Source organism: Musca vetustissima, unplaced genomic scaffold (assembly GCF_032173495.1).
Source record: "Musca vetustissima isolate MV318-11 ecotype Yass unplaced genomic scaffold, APGP_CSIRO_Mvet_v1 utg4996, whole genome shotgun sequence".
Lineage (NCBI taxonomy): Eukaryota > Metazoa > Arthropoda > Insecta > Diptera > Muscidae > Musca > Musca vetustissima.
The window spans coordinates 132,677-152,586 of NW_026881007.1; the positions used below are offsets into that span (position 1 = coordinate 132,677).

Genomic DNA, 19,910 nt, shown 5'->3' on the forward strand with positions numbered 1-19,910 from the left:
ATTTGAAATATTTGTTGTTGTTTTTTTTCAATTTTTAATTTATAAGATAATTCCTGTTGCTGTTGTTTTTGTTCCAATATTATTCTTGTTTTTTTGTTATTAGTATTTAACTAAAGCCTTTTAAGGACACTTAAAAAAGTTCTATTTGAAAAGTACAAAAAAATAGAATTGAAAAAAAATCTGGTTTTTGAAAGACATCAATTTTGATTAGATCGCTAAATGCTTTAAAATACAAATTGGCTTTTGTTCTTCTCGCCGCCTCTGTCTAATGCAATGGATTATCACCGGCCAAGCAATGCCATTTTTCATGATAATGATCCGGCAGCCGTATACAATCCAACCACTGTTGCAACCGTTCACCTTTACTGTTATGGCCAATTACCAGACTGCCAAGGAAATCATTGCTTTTACCCAAATCCTTATCCCACACGGTGAGAACCAATGATTGTTTGTTCAGATCATGTGGGCCAGCTTCGAAATGGAATTCTTCGTTATAGATGGGATTAAGGGTTCGCCATTTTACACTGGTCTTGTATTTTTTGTTGCGATGGGAATCGGGTTTCATTTGTCTGAAAGGAAGAGGAGATGAAGAAGAGGATAAAAATGAAGCATACTTTTAGGCACAGCTTAAAAAAAATATTTAATTTTTTTATTAAAATTATCGCATTTGCTGTACGCTTACATTTTAACAAACGGATCTGAAGAACCATTATTATCCATGGGTATCAAATCGATGCACTGCTTTACATTCACCGTCAATGCCCGTTTCTTGGTATTGTAGCATAGGGAGATTAGCATTTTTCCATGTGGCCATTCCTGAGACATTTCCGCAGCATTGCTATACTGGTCCTCCGGGCCCAGGGGCACCGATATTCTATAGAGATTGGTGTTGTGGACCTGCAAAAAATCGAAATTATATAAAAAACAAATTTAGTCAAAAATTTCAATTTTTTCCAACTCACCGTCGACAAACAAATCTTTGCGGCCCCCAAAAAATCATGCCCATATTTATCCTCATCGAATATGGCCACATACAGCAAGGCATTACCCAGCTCTTCCGGTTCCACACCCACAAACTGTAGCGTGTCATTAAATTCTGGATTCCTTGTCTTGTGGACACATTTCGTTTTTTGCCACCGCAAATATTTCGGTTTACCCTCAGCAGTAACTATGTTCAGTTTACAATAGGGATCTGTTAAACCCGCTGGATCCATGGGTGGCAAATCTCGGGCTCTTACCACACAAGCATCCAAGGCATGATCATTTTCCCGATAACATATTGAAACCTCCAGCCAACCCAGTAAGGGGTCCCGGCAATGGGCATTCAGTTGTTGATGACCCGCCATGGCATGATTATGCATGGATCCCGATGTACCCGATGAACTATCACTGACCGACCATGATGAGGACACAGAACTCCTACGATTATTGGTATTAAAATTGCCACTTTCACGGCGATTTGTTGAGGAACCATGTGAGCCGGATGTCAAGACTGTGGAAGCTGTCGATATGTTATCATATTCCGTTTGGCCATTGCCCTCGCATCGAGACTGTGAGCGATTGGCATTGAAAAAGAAAGCATTTGAAAGTCTTCGTTCTCCTGCCGAGCCGTCGATGAAACTGCGTATGGAACCAAAGGTGCGCATGCGAAAGCTATCCTCTCGCTGTAATTTACCGGGGCTGATATCACTGCTGGCCGAGGGGCTGACACTTGTGGTTGTGCCACAACCAATGGCCAATTGGTTCATGGCATTGCTTGCACCACCACCATCCACTTCATCTTTGGTTTTATTCTCCTCTTCCTCCTCTTCGGAACTACTCGAATCACACACCCTTATTGTCAACTTTTTAACCCTTACATTCCTGGTGGGCGTTGTCTGACAACTGAGGGCTCTACGTTGAGCCATCAATGCCTCAGTGGATGCTGTATGCCGGGTGGGTGTCGATGTCGTTGAGCTGGGTATTTCATACCTTGGAAGACCTTTAAAAAACCATGCACCCGATTTCTTCCACATTTCTCGTGTCTCCGAACAGATGCGACACAGCCATATCTCTTTGGTCTTCTCCACGGTGTGATAGCGTATACTGATGTCCAAACTACACTTGGGGCAAACGGATTTTTTACAGTCTTCACAGATGATACGTTGAGCTCGCAGAATGCCAAAGGCATCGCCACAGAGGCGGCAGCAGTTGGGTCCCTTTTCGACGGCACGGGATTTTATTTTTTCCACACGATCGACCAAACGTCCGACACGCTGCCTCTCGGCACTTTCAATTTCTTCATTACGCTGGATGACAGAGATGATGGCGGCTTGTTCTTCGGGTCGTAGGGGTTCATGAACTTGGGAACTGTTCCAACCGGCACGTAATCTGGAAATGAAAGGAAAAAAATAATAAAAAAAAATCGACGAAATGAAAAAAATTAAAAAATAAATTATTATTTTTTCAAAGCATACTTTTAGGGGCAACGAGAAAATTTAAAAATATTAGTGACAATAGGCGTGGATTTTTTAAAATTAATTTCTGAGGTACCTCCTATAGGTGTGGACTTTTTTAAATTAATTTTTAGGGTACCTACAATAGGCGTGGATTTTTAGGGGATTTTTAGGGTGTATTTTTTTGGAGATCTTTTTAAATTAATTTTTAAGGTAGTTACCAAAAGCCTGGATTTTTTTAATTAATGTTTCAGAGATCAGTCGATTTTTTTAAATTAAGTTTTTAGGGTACCTACAATAGGTGTGGACTTTTTAATTTAATTTCAAAGGAAAGACTCCTTAAAGTATGCTTTAAAAAATTAATTCAATTTTGATACCCTCAAATAGTTTGCATTTGAGAAAAAAAGCTTCATCGAAACCTATTTATCGTCTTGTCAACCCGCCAACAACAAAACTCTATTCTTACCTTACCCAAAATCATTTTTCATTTTATTTAATAAATTTTTAACAAAATTCCCAAAACAACAACAACATAAGATTGTTGTAATTGTTGTTTCCTTTACATAAACCATAACCCTAACCTTTTAAAAATTGAGAAGAAAAAAACCGAAATTTATGTTTAATAAAAACATAACATTTTCTTTGGAATTAATTCGTATCCCATTAAATGGCAATTATCCCTTTCCTCGACCAGGACAACACAACAAAATTTGTTAAATACAAAAAAAAAATTGTGTTTTGACCCAAAATAAAACAACCGAACACACCGAATCTGTTCGGCTGTCCTTTTACAAAACGCCTAAAACAACTTAACAGCCATGTCAGAATTGTACCCCAAGGTAAGACAATTTAAATGTGTGGGTGGTACGAGAAAGGACAAAGAACCACATAGCAAGAAGAAGAACACGAAGTAGGGGTTTAAGATAATATTTCTTTTCTACTTAAAATTTATGGTAGCAATGGGAACAATCACATCAAATTGTTGGAGAATTTATGAGGGCGGTGGCAGTGATTAAGTTGAAGAGAGGTAGAAAATAAAAATATTGAATTTTTATTAATAAAAAAAAATTGAAAACTTAATTTAAAAACCAGTAAGGAAAGCAGTAAAGTCGGGCGGGACCGATTTCAACGAAACTTGCCACAGGTTAGTTTATACTAATTACAGTACGTTTTAATCCTATCAGCCATATATAGGGTCATTGTTGCATTTACTTACAATCGATCGATAATATCGAAGCTATATCTAAATCTGAATCGATTTTCAAGAAACTCAGAACACATCATTCCGGATTCAAATCAGTACGCCATGCCACATGTTGTGCAAATCGAAGGATATAAAGGGACTTTGGTGCACTATTTACCAAAAATCCGACGAAAATATATATGGGAGCTATATCGAAATCTGAACCGATTTTCACGAAACTTGGTAGACATGATTCCACCCCCAAATTAGTACGCTGTGTAAGATTTGGTGCAAATCGAAGGATATATAGAGGCTTTCGTGCACCATTTACATATAATTGGACGAAAATATGTATGTGGGCTATTTTTAAATCTGAACCGATTTTCACGAAACTTAATACACATCATTCTAAACTCAATTCAGTACGATATGGCAAATTTCGTGCAAATCGAAGGATATACAGGGACTTTGGTGCACAATTTACCAAAAATCGGACGAAAATATATATGGGAGCTGTATCGAAATCTGAACCGATTTGCACGAATTTTAATACATATCATTCTAGACTTTATTCAGTACGATATGCCAAATTTCGTGCAAATCGAATGATATATAGGGACCTTGATGCACCATTTACATAAAATCGGACGAAAATATATAGGGGAGCTATATCGAAATCTTAACCGATTTTCACGAAACTTAATACACATCATTCTAGACTTAATTCAGTACGCTGTGCCAAATTTCGTGCAAATCGAAGGATATATAGCCACTTTAGTGCACATTTTACCTTAAATCGGACGAAAATATATATGGGAGCTATATCGAAATCTAAAGCGATTTTTTCCAATTTTAATAGAGTTCGTCCTTGGTACAAATAAATCACCTATGCCAAATTTAATCCGGTTCGAATCAAAACTGCGACCTGTACTTTGTTTACAATTTAACATGGACAGAGGGACGGACATGCATAAATCGACTCAGAAAGTGATTCTATGCATAATATCAAAAAGAACCATGGGCCTATCTCGATTCCTTTTGCCTGTTACAAACATAATACCCTGGACCACAGTGTGGTGTAGGGTATAAAAATCCACGCCTTTTGTTGGTCTCTAAAAAATCAATTTAAATTAAAAAATCCCCGGCAAAAAAAAATTAATTTTTAAAAATCCATTTCTTGTTAAAAAAAAATTTTAATTAATTCCATTACCTCTCTTTGTTTTGAAAATTTATTTATTTTTTTATTGCTTTTCTGAACTTTTGTTTTCAAGTTCATCAATTTCGGATTTTAGCTGTTTAATTAATACCAAGCGGAATTGTTGATTTCCAACCCCAAACAGTTTTAAATTTGCATTGGCGATAGAGGCAAATAAATAAAGGTTAAGAAAATAATGTTAATAACAACAACAAAAAACAACAACAACATCATCAACACCAGCAGTCATTTTTGCAATCCTAAATACTCTTTTGTTGTTGCTGTTGTTGTTCTTGTAGTCATAAACAAAGGGAGCTATCGCCAGCACTACCGCACATTTAATCAAGCGGAGGCCAACATTTTAACTATGTGCGGAACAACAATCAACGACCGACCTTAAACTAAGCCGCAGTGTAATATCAGCACCAGACAACAACAACAAAAATATTTCACCTTTGGCAAAATTCAAATACAACAACAATCGCTCATTCGTGTGTGTGTGTGTGTGTGTGGGTTGGATGGCTTTTGCTGTTGCCTTATTGTCTACTGTCAAACAGTGCGTCAGTCATAACTGAAAACTGCCACCCTCTCCTCTCCTCCTGCTGCGGCCCAGGAATTTATGCTGATGAACATAAACTTCAACACTTCACTGGTCCTTCAAGCAAAACGTGGCCATTATGACTGAGTATTCCATTATTCATGTAGAACCAACCATTCAGCCGTACGCCCAAGCAACCCAACAACCAACCATCCATCCAACCAAACTAACCATGCATTCATCTCCAACCAGTCTGTTATGATGACTGAATAACGGACTGGCTTTATAACCACATCAGGCAAAACCCCGCACGCTTGCTCTCTTGTCAAAGTAAATAAAAGCATACTCTCATGCACATTCAATTGAAACAACTGAAAACCCACACACACACACACATCGACAACGCAACGCAAATTTGTTATTCTCTGCCCGAGCCTGCTTTATAAAAACCACACACACACACACTCCCCCCTCCCCCATGCATACATACGTATGTGTTTAGGCATAAAAACGTGGTAACAATAACGGAAAATAAACACCTGTAAGCGAAAATGACATATGTCATTAGAAGGGGAAATGCAAAGAGAAAGGCAAAGAGAGGGAGTTAAACACACACACACACAATTGAATTGAAAGAAACCCCCCATCAGATTTAAAACAGAGAGGGGTCTGATGGGCAAAGCATGGTCATTACTATCATTGTTGTTGCTGCCGTTGTTGTTGTTATTTTGCAGGATTCAATAATAAAAAGTAATTGTCTTTGTTAAAATCCAATTTCAAAAAAATGAAAGAAAATATTCCAATTGGAATGGGGAAATGAGAATTTATGGATAATAAATCCCATTATATTCCCATTCACCTGTGTTGTGTTTAAACAGGCAAGGGAAAACAAATCATTTACATGATAAACTGTTTTATTAAAGCATACTTTTGGGGGACTGAGTAAATAAATACTGTAATTTTGTGATAGGTCACTAAAAAAACCCCGGGATTTTTTTCAACACGTAAAAATGGTTTTAAAAAATCCAAGCATTTTTTTCCATTAAAAAAAAATAGTTAAAAAACTTTTAACTTGAAAAAAATTAATAAAAAATCTTACAAAAACTATTTAAAAAATCCAAGGAATTTTGTTCAGTTTGAAAAAAATTATTTAAAAAATCCAAACGTATTTTTCCATCTTTAGTGCACCATTTACATAAAATCGGACGAAAATATATATTGGAGCTATATCTAAATCTGAACCGAGTTTCAGGAAACTTAACTCACATCATTCTAGACTTAATTCTATGACAAAATTCGTGCAAATTGAATGATTTTCAGGGACTATGCCAAAATTCGTGCAAATCGAATGATTTTCAGGGACCACTTAATTAAAATAGGACCAAAAAAATCCACGCCTTTGGACCTTCTACTTCTCTGAGGAAATTTACTTTAAAAATCCACGCCTTTGGACCTTCTACTTCTCTGAGGAAATTTACTTTAAAAATCCACGCCTTTGGACCTTCTACTTCTCTGAGGAAATTTACTTTAAAAATCCACGCCTTTGGACCTTCTACTTCTCTGAGGAAATTTACTTTAAAAATCCACGCCTTTGGACCTTCTACTTCTCTGAGGAAATTTACTTTAAAAATCCACGCCTTTGGACCTTCTACTTCTCTGAGGAAATTTACTTTAAAAATCCACGCCTTTGGACCTTCTACTTCTCTGAGGAAATTTACTTTAAAAATCCACGCCTTTGGACCTTCTACTTCTCTGAGGAAATTTACTTTAAAAATCCACGCCTTTGGACCTTCTACTTCTCTGAGGAAATTTATTTTAAAAATCCACGCCTTTGGACCTTCTACTTCTCTGAGGAAATTTACTTTAAAAATCCACGCCTTGGACCTTCTACTTCTCTGAGGAAATTTACTTTAAAAATCCACGCCTTTGGACCTTCTACTTCTCTGAGGAAATTTACTTTAAAAATCCACGCCTTTGGACCTTCTACTTCTCTGAGGAAATTTACTTTAAAAATCCACGCCTTTGGACCTTCTACTTCTCTGAGGAAATTTACTTTAAAAATCCACGCCTTTGGACCTTCTACTTCTCTGAGGAAATTTATTTTAAAAATCCACGCCTTTGGACCTTCTACTTCTCTGAGGAAATTTACTTTAAAAATCCACGCCTTTGGACCTTCTACTTCTCTGAGGAAATTTACATTAAAAATCCAAGTCTGTGGACCATCAACTTCTCACAGAAAATTTACTTTTAAAATCCACGCCTTTGGTCCTTCTACTTCTCTGAGGAAATTTACATTAAAAATCCAAGTCTGTGGACCATCAACTTCTCACAGAAAATTTACTTTAAAAATCCACGCCTTTGGTCCTTCTACTTCTCTGAGGAAATTTACTTTAAAAATCCACGCCTTTGGTCCTTCTACTTCTCTGAGGAAATTTACTTAAAAAATCCACGCCTTTGGACCTTCTACTTCTCTGAGGAAATTTACTTTAAAAATCCACGCCTATAAAAATTCACGCCAGTGAACCTTTTATTTCCCCGGGTAAATTTACGTTAATAGGTCTCTTAATCTGCGAGAAAATCGTATTTTTTAATTTATGGATAGGGTGTCGTATAATTATTATTAATTCCTGGCCCATTGGAGCGTATGACTATTAATAATACAGAAATATGTTGCGTATGATTGTTGCGAATTCAAAAATCTCGGATTATTAAATTTTCTCATAACCTTTATTCGGAAAAAAATTGTATTTCCCTACCTTTTTCTAATCGTAGAACTTCTATACGATCCTGATTTTCTTTTCATGCAATGTTGTACTAATAATTTTCTTCATTTTACACTTCCAACTTCATTTGTCTAAGTGTGTCAAAAAAGGTGACGGAACTTTGTTCATTTCCTGGTGTTAAATGGAAATTAGACAAGTTTCGCATCTCGAAGTTCTGGGTGTCTCAATTTTACTCCTAAAGGTTGCTGGCTGATAAAGTTTTGATTAACTTAATTTAGTTGCTATGCTGTGATGATGATGATGACGAAGATAAAAAAGTGTAAAACTTTTATGTCATATCATAAAGGAGTTTCAACGTAAAAAGGTGAATCCTGGAAGCACATCCGCACTCCCGATTTTAGTTCTTTTATTTACTTTTTTCTTTTCGTTTTTGCATTCTCATTATTATGCCAGGCATTCTATTTGCTTACTGATGTGAATTTTTTCCCTACTTGTTTGCTAAAATCGGATGGGTGGGTGGTGGTAGACGGAAAAAGCTTGAAAAAAAAACTTACAACACAAAGCCATTAACCCCTAACTCCCAAGGGATCTGCACAGACATACACACAAACGTTGTCGTTGATTTTTTCATGCACGGAATCATCTGGGAAACCAGTATTTAACTTTGATATGCCCACAGCCATGCAAAAAGCCGAACAACTGTATGTCGGCATTTTTTGCTACAAACACGTAATCGGAATTCACAATTTAACGTTTTACCAGAGACGTGAGGTCCGATTTTTTTTCATTTTGTGCATGGGGAGAGACAGAGAGACATATTTTTCTTGTTATACACCCCCCCCCCCCCAAAAAATATGCTTTGCATTTGGTGTTCATTGATTATTCATTGAATAAATGTGGTTATTCCAATCAAGAAAAAAACATTTATTGGTATTTGTGGTTTTTACAGAATATAGACAATTTGTTAAAATTGAATTGCAGATTTCGATTTAAAAATACTTTAAATTTAAAGGCAAAAAGAGCAGAAAATGAAGCAATCAGCTGAAAAATATCAAAAACAACGCCTGAAAGTATGCTTCACATTTTGAAAATTTAAAGATAGCTACAAAAGGCTTGGATTTTTAAATTTTGTAGGGTAAATTAATTTTTAATGGACCTACTATAGGTGGGAATTTTTTAAAATAATTTTTAAAGGAGCTACAATAAGCGTGGATTTGTATATCCTTCACCACACTGTGGTACAGGGTATTATACCTTTGTGCATATATTTGTAACAGGCAATAGGAATCGAGATAGACCCATGGTTCCTTTTGAGAATATGCATAGAATCACTTTTTAATTCGATTTATGCATGTCCGTCTGTCCATTCGTCCTTCTCTCTGACAAAGTACAGGTCGCATTTATGATCCGAATTGGATGAAATTAGGCATAGGTCACTTATTTGGTCCAATGACCTATTGGCCCTATTGAAATTGGTGAAAATCGGTCAAAGACGTGGTTCTTTAAAGAATATTTTCAGGAGGAAAATTAAGGCCAATGTCGTGGATTTTTAAAGAATATTTTCAGGAGGAAAACTAAGGCCAATGTCGTGGATTTTTAAAGAATATTTTCAGGAGGAAAACTAAAGATTTTTAAAGACTATTTTCAGGAGGAAAATTAAGGCCAAAGGCTTTAATTTTTAAAAAAATATTTTCAGGAGGAAAATTAAGGCCAGTATCGTGGATTTTTAAAGAATATTTTCAGGAGGAAAACTAAGGCCAATGTCGTGGATTTTTAAAGAATATTTTTAATTTTTAAAGAATATTTTCAGGAGGAAAACTAAGGCCAATGTCGTGGATTTTTAAAGAATATTTTCAGGAGGATTTTCACGTGGATTTTTAAAGACTATTTTCAGGAGGAAAATTAAGGCCAAAGGCGTGGGTTTTTAAACAATATTTTCAGGGGCATTTTTGGGGATTTTTAAGGAATATTTCCAAGGGTTAATGAAGGCTAGAGGCGTGGATTTTTAAAGAATATGTTCAGGAGGAAAATTAAGGCCAAAGGCGTGGGTTTTTAAACAATATTTTCTGGGGCATTTTTGTGGATTTTTAAGGAATATTTCCAAGGGTTAATGAAGGCTAGAGGCGTGGATTTTTAAAGAATATTTCCAAGAGGTACATTAACCTCACTCTAGAAACGTGAATTTTTAATGAATATTTCCTGGAGGAAAATTAAGGCGTGGATTTTTAAAGAATATTTCAGGTGGAAAATTAAGGACAAAGGCGCGGATTTTTAAAGAATATTTTCAGGTGGAAAATTAAGGACAAAGGCGCGGATTTTTAAAGAATATTTTCAGGAGGAAAACTAAGGCCAAAGGCGTGGATTATTAAAGCATATTTTCATGAGGAAAATCAGGACTATTTTAAGGAGGAACATAAGGACTAAAGACATGGATTTTAAAAGCATATTTTCTGGAGAAAAATTAAGACAATTTAGTTCCAGATATGAATTTTTATTTATTCTTTTTAATACCATAAAATAGGCATTAAACAACTTTTAAAGCATACTTTCAGGCAATCTGTTGCATGTATCAGCTGATTGTTGCATTTTTTTCGTAATTGGCCTTCGAAGGAGAAAGCAAAAGGATCCTTGAAAATACAGTTTGATTTCTTATTAACCATAGCGCATTCAAGGTTTTGAAATCCAAGGCAAAATATTGAATTACTTCGCCATGCTGGTTCCCCCAAGAGAAGATTTATAATAGGTTTAATAGAAAAGGAAATAGGAAACAATATACAATGGAGGAATGGAGAGGATAAGGGAACTATGTGTTAGCCACATGAAGTCTGCACAAGAAAAAGTCTATTATCTAACAAAAACATTGTCATTGTTTGTTGTGGATTTAATCCTTAACACAACCTTGGGATAGTAACCATAAATGCAGTACAGTTACAGGACAATGGGGAAGGATATTTCTGCTAATAACTGTAAATCCTTTGGAAGCACTTATTGTCGAAGGAGTTTTAAATAGCTTTTGTAATTTTTTAAGCATATCTTAAGGAGCTTCTTCGAGATTTGAAATAATTAATTGCTACCACACATCAATTATAATTCAAAGCATACATTTAGGAGTTGTAATTTAAAATTATCAGCTGTTTTTTTTTAAAATAAACTATCCCGAATTGTAAAAAAACTACAAATATTGGGCCTAAAAATTTAAATATTATGCATATTTAATATTGCTTAAATATAAATAGTCCGTCGCCCCATGGCATAAAATCACAACATGATGTAAAAATATCTGATCGTGCGATTCGCCCAAGGCTTTGCCTGTCTATCTGATGATTATATCAAAACATTTGTAAAACATTTTACAGCGCTCAACGTCTACATTGGACAGCTGAATGACAAAAGAAACTCATAAAAAATATTCTGTTCTGATTTTTTTTCGACGACAATTTACTGGCAGTTAACAAGAATTGAATAATAGAATGAGACAAAAAAAAAACAAAACAAATGACACCCAACAACAGGATTTCAACAGTAACAGACAAGTGGAAACGGATATGAGAAATAAAAATAGAAATGGAACAAAGTAAACCACACAAAAAATATGTTAATGAAATGGGCCTTCGAAATTTCTACAAAAAAAAATTGCTGCTGAAAATGTCCAGGAATAAATTTTCAGCCTGAAAATATGCTGTAAAAGTAGATGCATGTGGAATTATTTTACACCCTGAAAATATGCTGTGAAAATAGATGTTTGTGGTATTATTTTTCAATTGAAAATATTCTTTCAAAATCCACGCCTCTAGCCTTCATTAACCCCTTGAAAATATTCTTTAATAATCCACGCCTCTAGCCTTCATTAACCTCTTGGAAATATTCTTTAAAAATCCATGCCTCTACTGGTCTTAATTTTCCTCCAGAAAATATTCTTTAAAAATCCACAAAAAAAATCGCCTGAAAATATTCTTTAAAAATCCATGGATTTCGTCTTAATTTTCCTCCTGACAATATTCTTTAAAAATACACGCCTTTATTCCTGATTTTCCTTTTTAAAATAGTCCTTAATTTTCCTCCTTAAAATAGGCTTTACAAATCTACGCCTCTAGCCTCAATTTTCCTCTGGAAAATATTATTTAAAGATCCACGCCTCTAGCCTCCATTTCCTTCCTGAAAATATGCTTTAAAAATACACGAATGTGGCTTCCATTCCACTCCTAAAATATAAATATAAAAATCAGCGCCTATAGCCTCAATGTTTCTCTGGAAAATATGCTTTACGCCACTAGCCTCAATGTTTCTCGGGAAAATATAATTTAAAAATCCACGCCTCTGGTCTTAATTATTTTCCTCACGCCTCTAGCCTTAAATTTCCTCCTGAAAATATTCTGTAAAAATTCAGGCCTTTAGTTTCGATTTTCCTCCTTAAAATATTCTTTAAAAATTTTTCTCCTGAAAATATGCTTTAAAAAATCCACGCATCTAGCCTCAATTTTTCTTTACTTCTCTCAGAAAAATTACTTTGAAATCCACGCCCGTGTGCCTTCTGATTTCTCTGAATGTTTTCTTTACTCCTCTCTGAAAATTTACTTTGAAATCCACGCCCGTGTGTCTTCTAATTTCTCTGAATGTTTTCTTTACTTCTCTCTGAAAATTTACTTTAAATATCCACGCCTGTCGGCTTCTACTTCAAAAATTTACTTAAAAAATCCACGCCTTTTCTGAGAAAATTTGATTTAAAAATCCACGTCGGCGGAACTTCTACTTCTCTGAGAAAATTTACTTTAAACCTCCACGACTGTGGAACTTCTACTTCTCTCCGAAAATTTACTTTAAAAATCCACACTTTAATGACCTTAATATCCTCCTCCCTTAATATCCCCCTTCTGTCGTATAACTAATATTAATTAAGAGATCCTATAGCGTATACTTATTATTAATTGCTTAATTAAGTGTAATTTTAAAGCATACTTTAAGGAGCCTATTAAATATTAACAAGACCCCTCACAGTTTTGCGGATTTTTTGCATTCTAACCCCGCACACACAGTCATAACCAATAAATAGCCAATAAAAAATATTAATTACTAATTAACACCATAAATTCTCTCCTACCCCTATCTCTCTCTTTCTTTCTCCCTCGGCATCTAATTCCTCATTATTTTTCTCCCACAACCAATAACCGTAAACGATAATATAAAGTCAATTAAAATTATTAAGAATTAAACAATGGAAACCTGGTGGGCGGGGATATATAACACCAGCCACCACACTTCTCTTGTCCATTCATGCTACGAATGCCAGAATTTTGAAATAGAATTGTGAGCAACAATAAATGACAAAACTTTCTTGTTAAACATTTAGACGCCAATAAGAAAACATTCCACTATCAAAGAAACACTTACTTAGGGCAAACATTCCGCCATACTTTCACCCACTCACTCACACACACATACATTAGAAAGAGCTTAGCAGTTGGCGTCAATAATAACGGAACATTAACGGCGTCAGTGACCGCATCAACAGCATCCTTGTTGCGCCGCTCATTGACAAATAATGGCGTCGTCGTCGTCTTTATTGCATTCCACTAACACAGTGATGATGCTGCTGCTGTGTAAGTGGGAGTTGTGTGTAGGCAGGGTTGCCAATTTGGTTTAATTTTTAAGAGACCAAATGGAGATGATCGTCTTTGTTAAAAAGCCAGTAACTCTTCATCTTGATTGATTGAAAAAATGGTCGTTTAAAAAAAATTCTGGCAACCCTGTGCAAGCCAGTGCATGCAATGTGTTAAAATGTTCGCATTACAAAGATGAAATTCTTCTTGTCTTAATTAGTAGTGACCCCGTTTATGCACTCACACTGCTCTTTGGCTCTCACTCCCTGCCTATATCTCTCTCCTTTGCCTTTTATCTCTAACTCAGTGACAAATCATGTACACAAAGTCATTAATGATGGGCGCTAGATGACTATTCATATATTTACCCAGAAGTAGTAACACATTTGACAAGGGGGAGGTATGACAATTAAGGGAAAATTTTGAAAAAATTTTTTTTTTTTAGATTTTTTTTAAATTAAGATTATAAGTTAAAGCGGAAAAATATATATACCAAAAATATTTTTTTAGAAAATTCTCCCATTCTTCTTCTCTCCCACCCCTCATTATTTTCGATGACTATGTGACCTGCAGCGAACTTGTGTTAACATATTTGTTAAATTAACATTTTTTTATACCCATTGTTTCCCCGGTTTTTGTGTTTCCCTGCTCTCTAGGTTATGCTGTTAATAAATCTTTATGGCTAATGGCTAACCAATGGCATCTCTATACAATAATGCGTTAATGAAATAATCCTGTTAGGAATTCTAATAAAGATTATTATGCATAATGGTACAGTGGAACATAAAAATGTCATGTGGAGGAAGTGTTTAAAGTACTCATTTCATGACCTTAGATGGCCCATTGAGGGGTAAATTGGGGACAAATTTTTGGGGATACCAAAATTATATTTTTTTTATATAAAAATATTTTTAATGGACCATAACTCATAAATCTAAACGGATTTTATTTTAGATTTCGATTAATTCCTACACTAGTGACCCTTAGCATTAAAATGATAAACATTTTAATGACATAGCTGGCAAATTAACAAAGTTATGGTCGAAAGAAAACAAATACCCAAAATGTCTATAATTTGGGTATTATTAGTTAAAGGATTTTCAGAACCCCATAACATTTAAATTGTTGAAGATAACTTTTCAAAATAAAATTTACTTTCAAAACAGAGAATCTTATCTATAAAATGAAATACATTTTAACAATATAGCTAATCAAATATCAAAGTTATGACCAAAAAAATAAACATTTTGGGTATTTTTGTGTTTTTATTTATAAAAGGCAATATATTTAAAAATATTTAAGATATTTTCATAAATCAAATTTCTTTTGAAAAAAGAGAGGATTACCTTTAAAATGGTATAAGTTTCCTTGATTCGCTGCTCAACTACCAAAGTTATGGCCAAAAGAACACAAATACCCAAAATATTTATTTTTTGGGAATTTTTGGGTAATTGATTTCAAAGACCATAACATTTAAATTATTTGAGATATTTGTACCAAATAAAATTTGTATCAAAAATAAAGACTCTTATCTTCAAAATTATATAAATTTTATTAAAAAGGCTGACCAAATACCAAAGTTATGAGCAAAAGAACGCAAATACCCAAAATATTTATTGTTTGGGCAGTTTTGTGTTTTTATATATAAAAGCCAATATAATTGAAAAAAATATAAATTGAATATCTATTGAAAATAGAGACTCTTATCTGTAAAATGATATAAGTTTCCTTGATTTTGCTATTCAACTACCAAAGTTATGGCCAAAAAACCTCAAATACCCAAAATATTTATTTTTTGGGGATTTTTGTGTAACTGATTTCAGAAGACCATAACATTGAAATTATTTGAGATATTTGTCCTAAAAAAAAATTTATTTCGAAATTAGAGACTCTTATCTTCAAAATTTTATGAAATTCTATTAATAAAAATGACCAAATACCAATGTTATGACCAAAAGAACCAAAATACCCAAAATGTTTATTTCTGGGGATTTTTTGGGTAACTGATTTCAAAAGACCATAATATTGAAATTATTTGAGATATTTGCAATAAATAAAATTTATTTTGAAAATTTAGACTCTTATCTTTAAAATGATATAAGTTTCAATAATATTGCTGCCCAATTACAAAAATTATGGTCGTAAGAACACAAATACCCAAAATGTGTATTTTTTGGGGATTTTTGGGTAACTGTCTTCTGGAAGCCATAACTTCAAAATTATTTGAGATATTTTTGTGAATTAAATTTCCCTGAAAAAATAGACACTCTTATCTTAAATATGATATACGTTCCATTAAATTTTCCTAACAAAATGTCAAAGTTATGGCCAAAAGTACACAAATACCCAAAATATCATATTGACAATTTTTTTTTTTGGTAAACATTTTTATGTGGCCATATCTTTGATAGTTCTTGGAATATTTTTATGATATTAAATTTCTTTTGAAAAAAAGAATTTTGTCTTTCAAAACAAGGATCAACTTTTTGTGATATATGATTAATTTGTTAAAGAATATGTTCCCAATGGCTAAAGGCTCTAAAGTTCATGATATATGATTTTTTATTATTTTTGACATATTTGACTTTAAGCTGTTAGATTAAATTTCATATTGAAATGAAAACGCCAACATGCTTATTTTTGTTATGTTAAAATGAGACACCTCCTAAATCTCCTAAAAAATAATTTTTTTTTGCTTAGCCTCGAGGCTCATCTTGCAATTGAATTTATGACACTTTTCAATTAAATAAGTACTTTATATTTTTTATTATTAAATACATGTATTCGTCTGAAGGCTTAAAAGCTTTTCCGTAAATTAAACATAAAGTTTATTTGCTTTGGGCGGATTTTTCTTTCGCTTTTTTCCAAAAAAATTTTAAGTTGAGCCTTAATGGATGGGCTTAATGGTAAGATAATCAACATATCTTAGAGGCAGAACCCCCCTAATATATTTTGTTTGGTTTAAAAGGAAGTTGATCTCTGTTTCCCCCTAACAACGGATAATTTTTTTCTTTTCCTTAGTCACCATTAAAATAAATAAAAAATTAAAATATATATTTAAATATTTGTGGTTATGTTCATTTCCATGCTCCTGTGAACTTCTTTGGCTTCTATTCCTGCTGTGCAATTACCTTTTATTGAAGTTGAAGTTCATGATTTTTTTTATTTTTTATTTACCAATGACTTCTCTTTTATCACCTGGTTAAGGCCTTCGCCTTTACAAGGTATGCACACATAGTAGGAGTGGTATGGGAATGCAGAGCATGTGTTCGGTACTTCAATAAAGTACTGCATACTTTGAGGGGGTCTTTTCACACGCAAGCACACACACACATGTGAGAGTGCTGTTTTTTTTTCAGACGAGACTTCTCGATTGCGGTATGGTATGATATTGCACTAAAAAGGGGAGATATGTTTTTATTCCAAACGTAAACAGTAAAGGACAAAAGTTGTCGGCACGAAAAAAAAACAATTTTTTAAGTATATTTTCAGGAGGAAAATTAAGAATATTTTCAGGAGGTTAATGAAGGCCAAAGGCATGGATTTTTAAAGAATATTTTCAGGAGGTTAATTAAGGCTAGAGGCGTGGATTTTTAAAGAATATTTACAGGAGGTTTATGAAGGCTACAGGCGTGGATTTTTTAAGCTTATTTTCAGGAGGAAAATTAAGGCCAAATGCGTAAATTTTTAAAGAATATTTTCAGGAGGAAAATTAAGCCCAAAAGCGTAAATTTTTAAAGAATATTTTCAAGGGGATTTTTGTGGATTTTTAAAGAATATTTTCAGGAGGATTTTTAAAGAATATTTTCAGGGGTATAATTAAGACTCGAGTCGTGGTTTTTAAAGGCTACAGGCGTAAATTTTTAAAGTAAATTTTCTCAGAAAAGTAGAGGGTCCAGAAGCGTGGAATTTTAAAGTAAATATTCTCAGAATAGTAGAGGTCCAGAAGCGTGGATTTTTAAAGTAAATTTTTTTAGCAAATAAAAAATTTTGAAAATTAATTTTTTTAGCAAATAAAAAATTTTGAAAATTAATTTTTTAGCAAATAAAAAATTTTGAAAAAATTATTTTTTTTAGTAAATCAAAAAATTTTAAAAATAAACTTTTCTTAGGAAAATTTGTATTCAAAATTTTTCGATTTTCCCTTCAATTTTCTCATTTTATTTGTTGCTGTATGTAAACTTTTCCACACCATTGTAATCATTTTTTGTTTTTGTTGTTGTTTTTGTATCCTTTCTACTACATATGGTTACTGTTCATAATTTCGTTATAATTTTTTGTTGTTGTTGTCACTCTTACAGTTACAGTATATTTGCTTACTTTGCTCTCAATGCCAATTGTCTATCGCTGGGACAGACAAATCTGTTTCCGCTGCCGCCATTATTAAGGCTTCGAAAATCCATGGCCAAATGCAGCCAGCCAGCCAGTCAGTCAGCAGCCACTCGAAAAAAAATAAAACTCTCACACACACACTCACAAAGTTTAGTTATCAAAATAATAATGAAGATAATATTTTCGTTTTGGTTATTTTTGGAATTTAATTATTTGTTATTTATTTTTATGGTTTAATAATTAATAACTGTTGATTTATGATAAAACGTACGTATGTATGTGTTTTAGTTATAAAACTCCACTTCCTCTTTTCTTTATTTATAACATATTTCCATTAAGACGAAGAAAAAAATTGTAGCATATTTTTAGGATGTAAAGGAATTTGGGAATTTCAAAAACATTTTTAACATCGGAATTTTGGAAATGATTTAAATTATTATTATTTTCTTTTATTTAAAAATGAATATTTTTTTATATTTTTCACAATTTTTTTGAAATGTCCCTGTCGTATGCGCATCAGAGTTTAATATGTTACGCCCTGTTTAATGGTTGAATGCAGACTGAATATTGAAAATCGCAATATTCTGCCTGTTGCTTGGTTGTCCATTTAACATGGAGCAAAAAAATACAACAACAACAAAAATGCCGAGCCGAAAGCAAAGCCAACTGTTTTAACGTCAACTAACTAAGATATAACTTTTCAGGCTATCTCTCACCACCCCTCGCTCTCTCACACAAACACACACAGACCCAATTGTCAATGGGGCTTTTCTTGTTGCCTTATTTTGTTTGGGGTAAGAGCCGTTATGTGTGATTCATACAATTGTGTTTTGTTTTGTCACTCTCTCAAAGGCTCGCTCTCTCTCTCTGTTCATCACTCTCCGTTATTTTATAATATATGCTCTGTTATATTATGTAGCCTTATTGCCTGTACGTGTGTTTGTGTTTGCTAACAACAATTCTTCTTCCTTAACAACAACAAAAACAACAGCAAAAAACATGTGGCAAAACTCCAAAATAGAAAAGCCCCAACTGTAAAACTGCGTGACATTCCAGACATTCATTTGTGTGATGTTCTGCTATTTGTTTTTTGTTGTTGTTGTGTTATGCTTCGATGTATTTCCTTTTTTTCTTTTTGTCAGAGATGGAGCCATACAGTGGTTTCATAATGAAATAAAAATGGTGATTTAAAGAAAAAAATTAATTTTTAACGAATATTTTATTATTAAAATAAAATAATATTTTAATAAACAATATTAAGTCAGCAAGTACATATTTGAATAATGGTAAAATTAGAAACAGAGTGAATTTTGACGAATATATTTTAAGGAGGACGATTAGCACATAAAGCTTGGAATTTTAAAGAATATTTTTAGGGGGATAATCAGACCCAAGAAGCGTGATTTTTTTTATAATATTTTTAGAAAGATAATTAGGCCAAGAAGCGAGGATATGTAAAGAATGTAAGCCGGAGGGCAATTAAGAGTAGAAACATGGATTTTTAAAGTATTTTTTAGAAGGATTGTTGGGCCCAAGAAGAGTTACATTTTAAAGAATATTTTTAGGAGGAATATTAAGACTAGATACATAGATTTATAAAGTATATTTTTAGAAGGAGAATTTTATCAAGGAAGAGTGGGTTTTTTAGAGAATATTTTTAGGAGGAATATTAAGGTTAGAATCATGAATTTTTGAAGGATATTTTTACGAGGATAAATAGGCTCAAAAGAAATAATTTTTTAAGAGGAAAAAACTTGATATTAAAAAAATATTTTTAGAAGTGAAATTAAAGCTGGAAACGTGGTTTTCTAAAGAATACTTTTAGGAGGACAATTTGGCCCAGGAAATGTGAATTCTTAAAAAATATTTTCAGGAGGATAATACATGGATTTTAAAGCATTTTTTAG

General features: G+C 33.4%; 1 protein-coding gene across 1 annotated transcript; it reads right to left on the bottom strand.

Annotated features, from left to right (window-relative positions):
• Window positions 1–265: 265 nt before the first annotated feature.
• Window positions 266–18,082, bottom strand: LOC133327057 (rabphilin-3A). The gene is made up of 4 exons (XM_061535637.1): window positions 17,992–18,082; window positions 963–2,370; window positions 683–897; window positions 266–569 (listed from the first exon to the last, which is right to left on the bottom strand). The coding sequence occupies exons 1-4, from the start codon at window positions 18,072–18,074 to the stop codon at window positions 266–268; spliced, it is 2,010 nt and encodes a 669-aa protein (XP_061391621.1). The 5' UTR covers window positions 18,075–18,082.
• Window positions 18,083–19,910: the final 1,828 nt, after the last annotated feature.

Coding starts and splice junctions, on each gene's coding strand:
- LOC133327057 (XM_061535637.1), bottom strand. CDS start 18,074: ATGGATTTTCGAAGCCTTAATAATGGCGGCAGCGGAAACAGATTTGTC. Junction 898..962: donor CAAAGATTTGTTTGTCGACG/GTGAGTTGGAAA, acceptor GATTTTTTGCAG/GTCCACAACACCAATCTCTA. Junction 570..682: donor TCAGATCCGTTTGTTAAAAT/GTAAGCGTACAG, acceptor TCTTCCTTTCAG/ACAAATGAAACCCGATTCCC.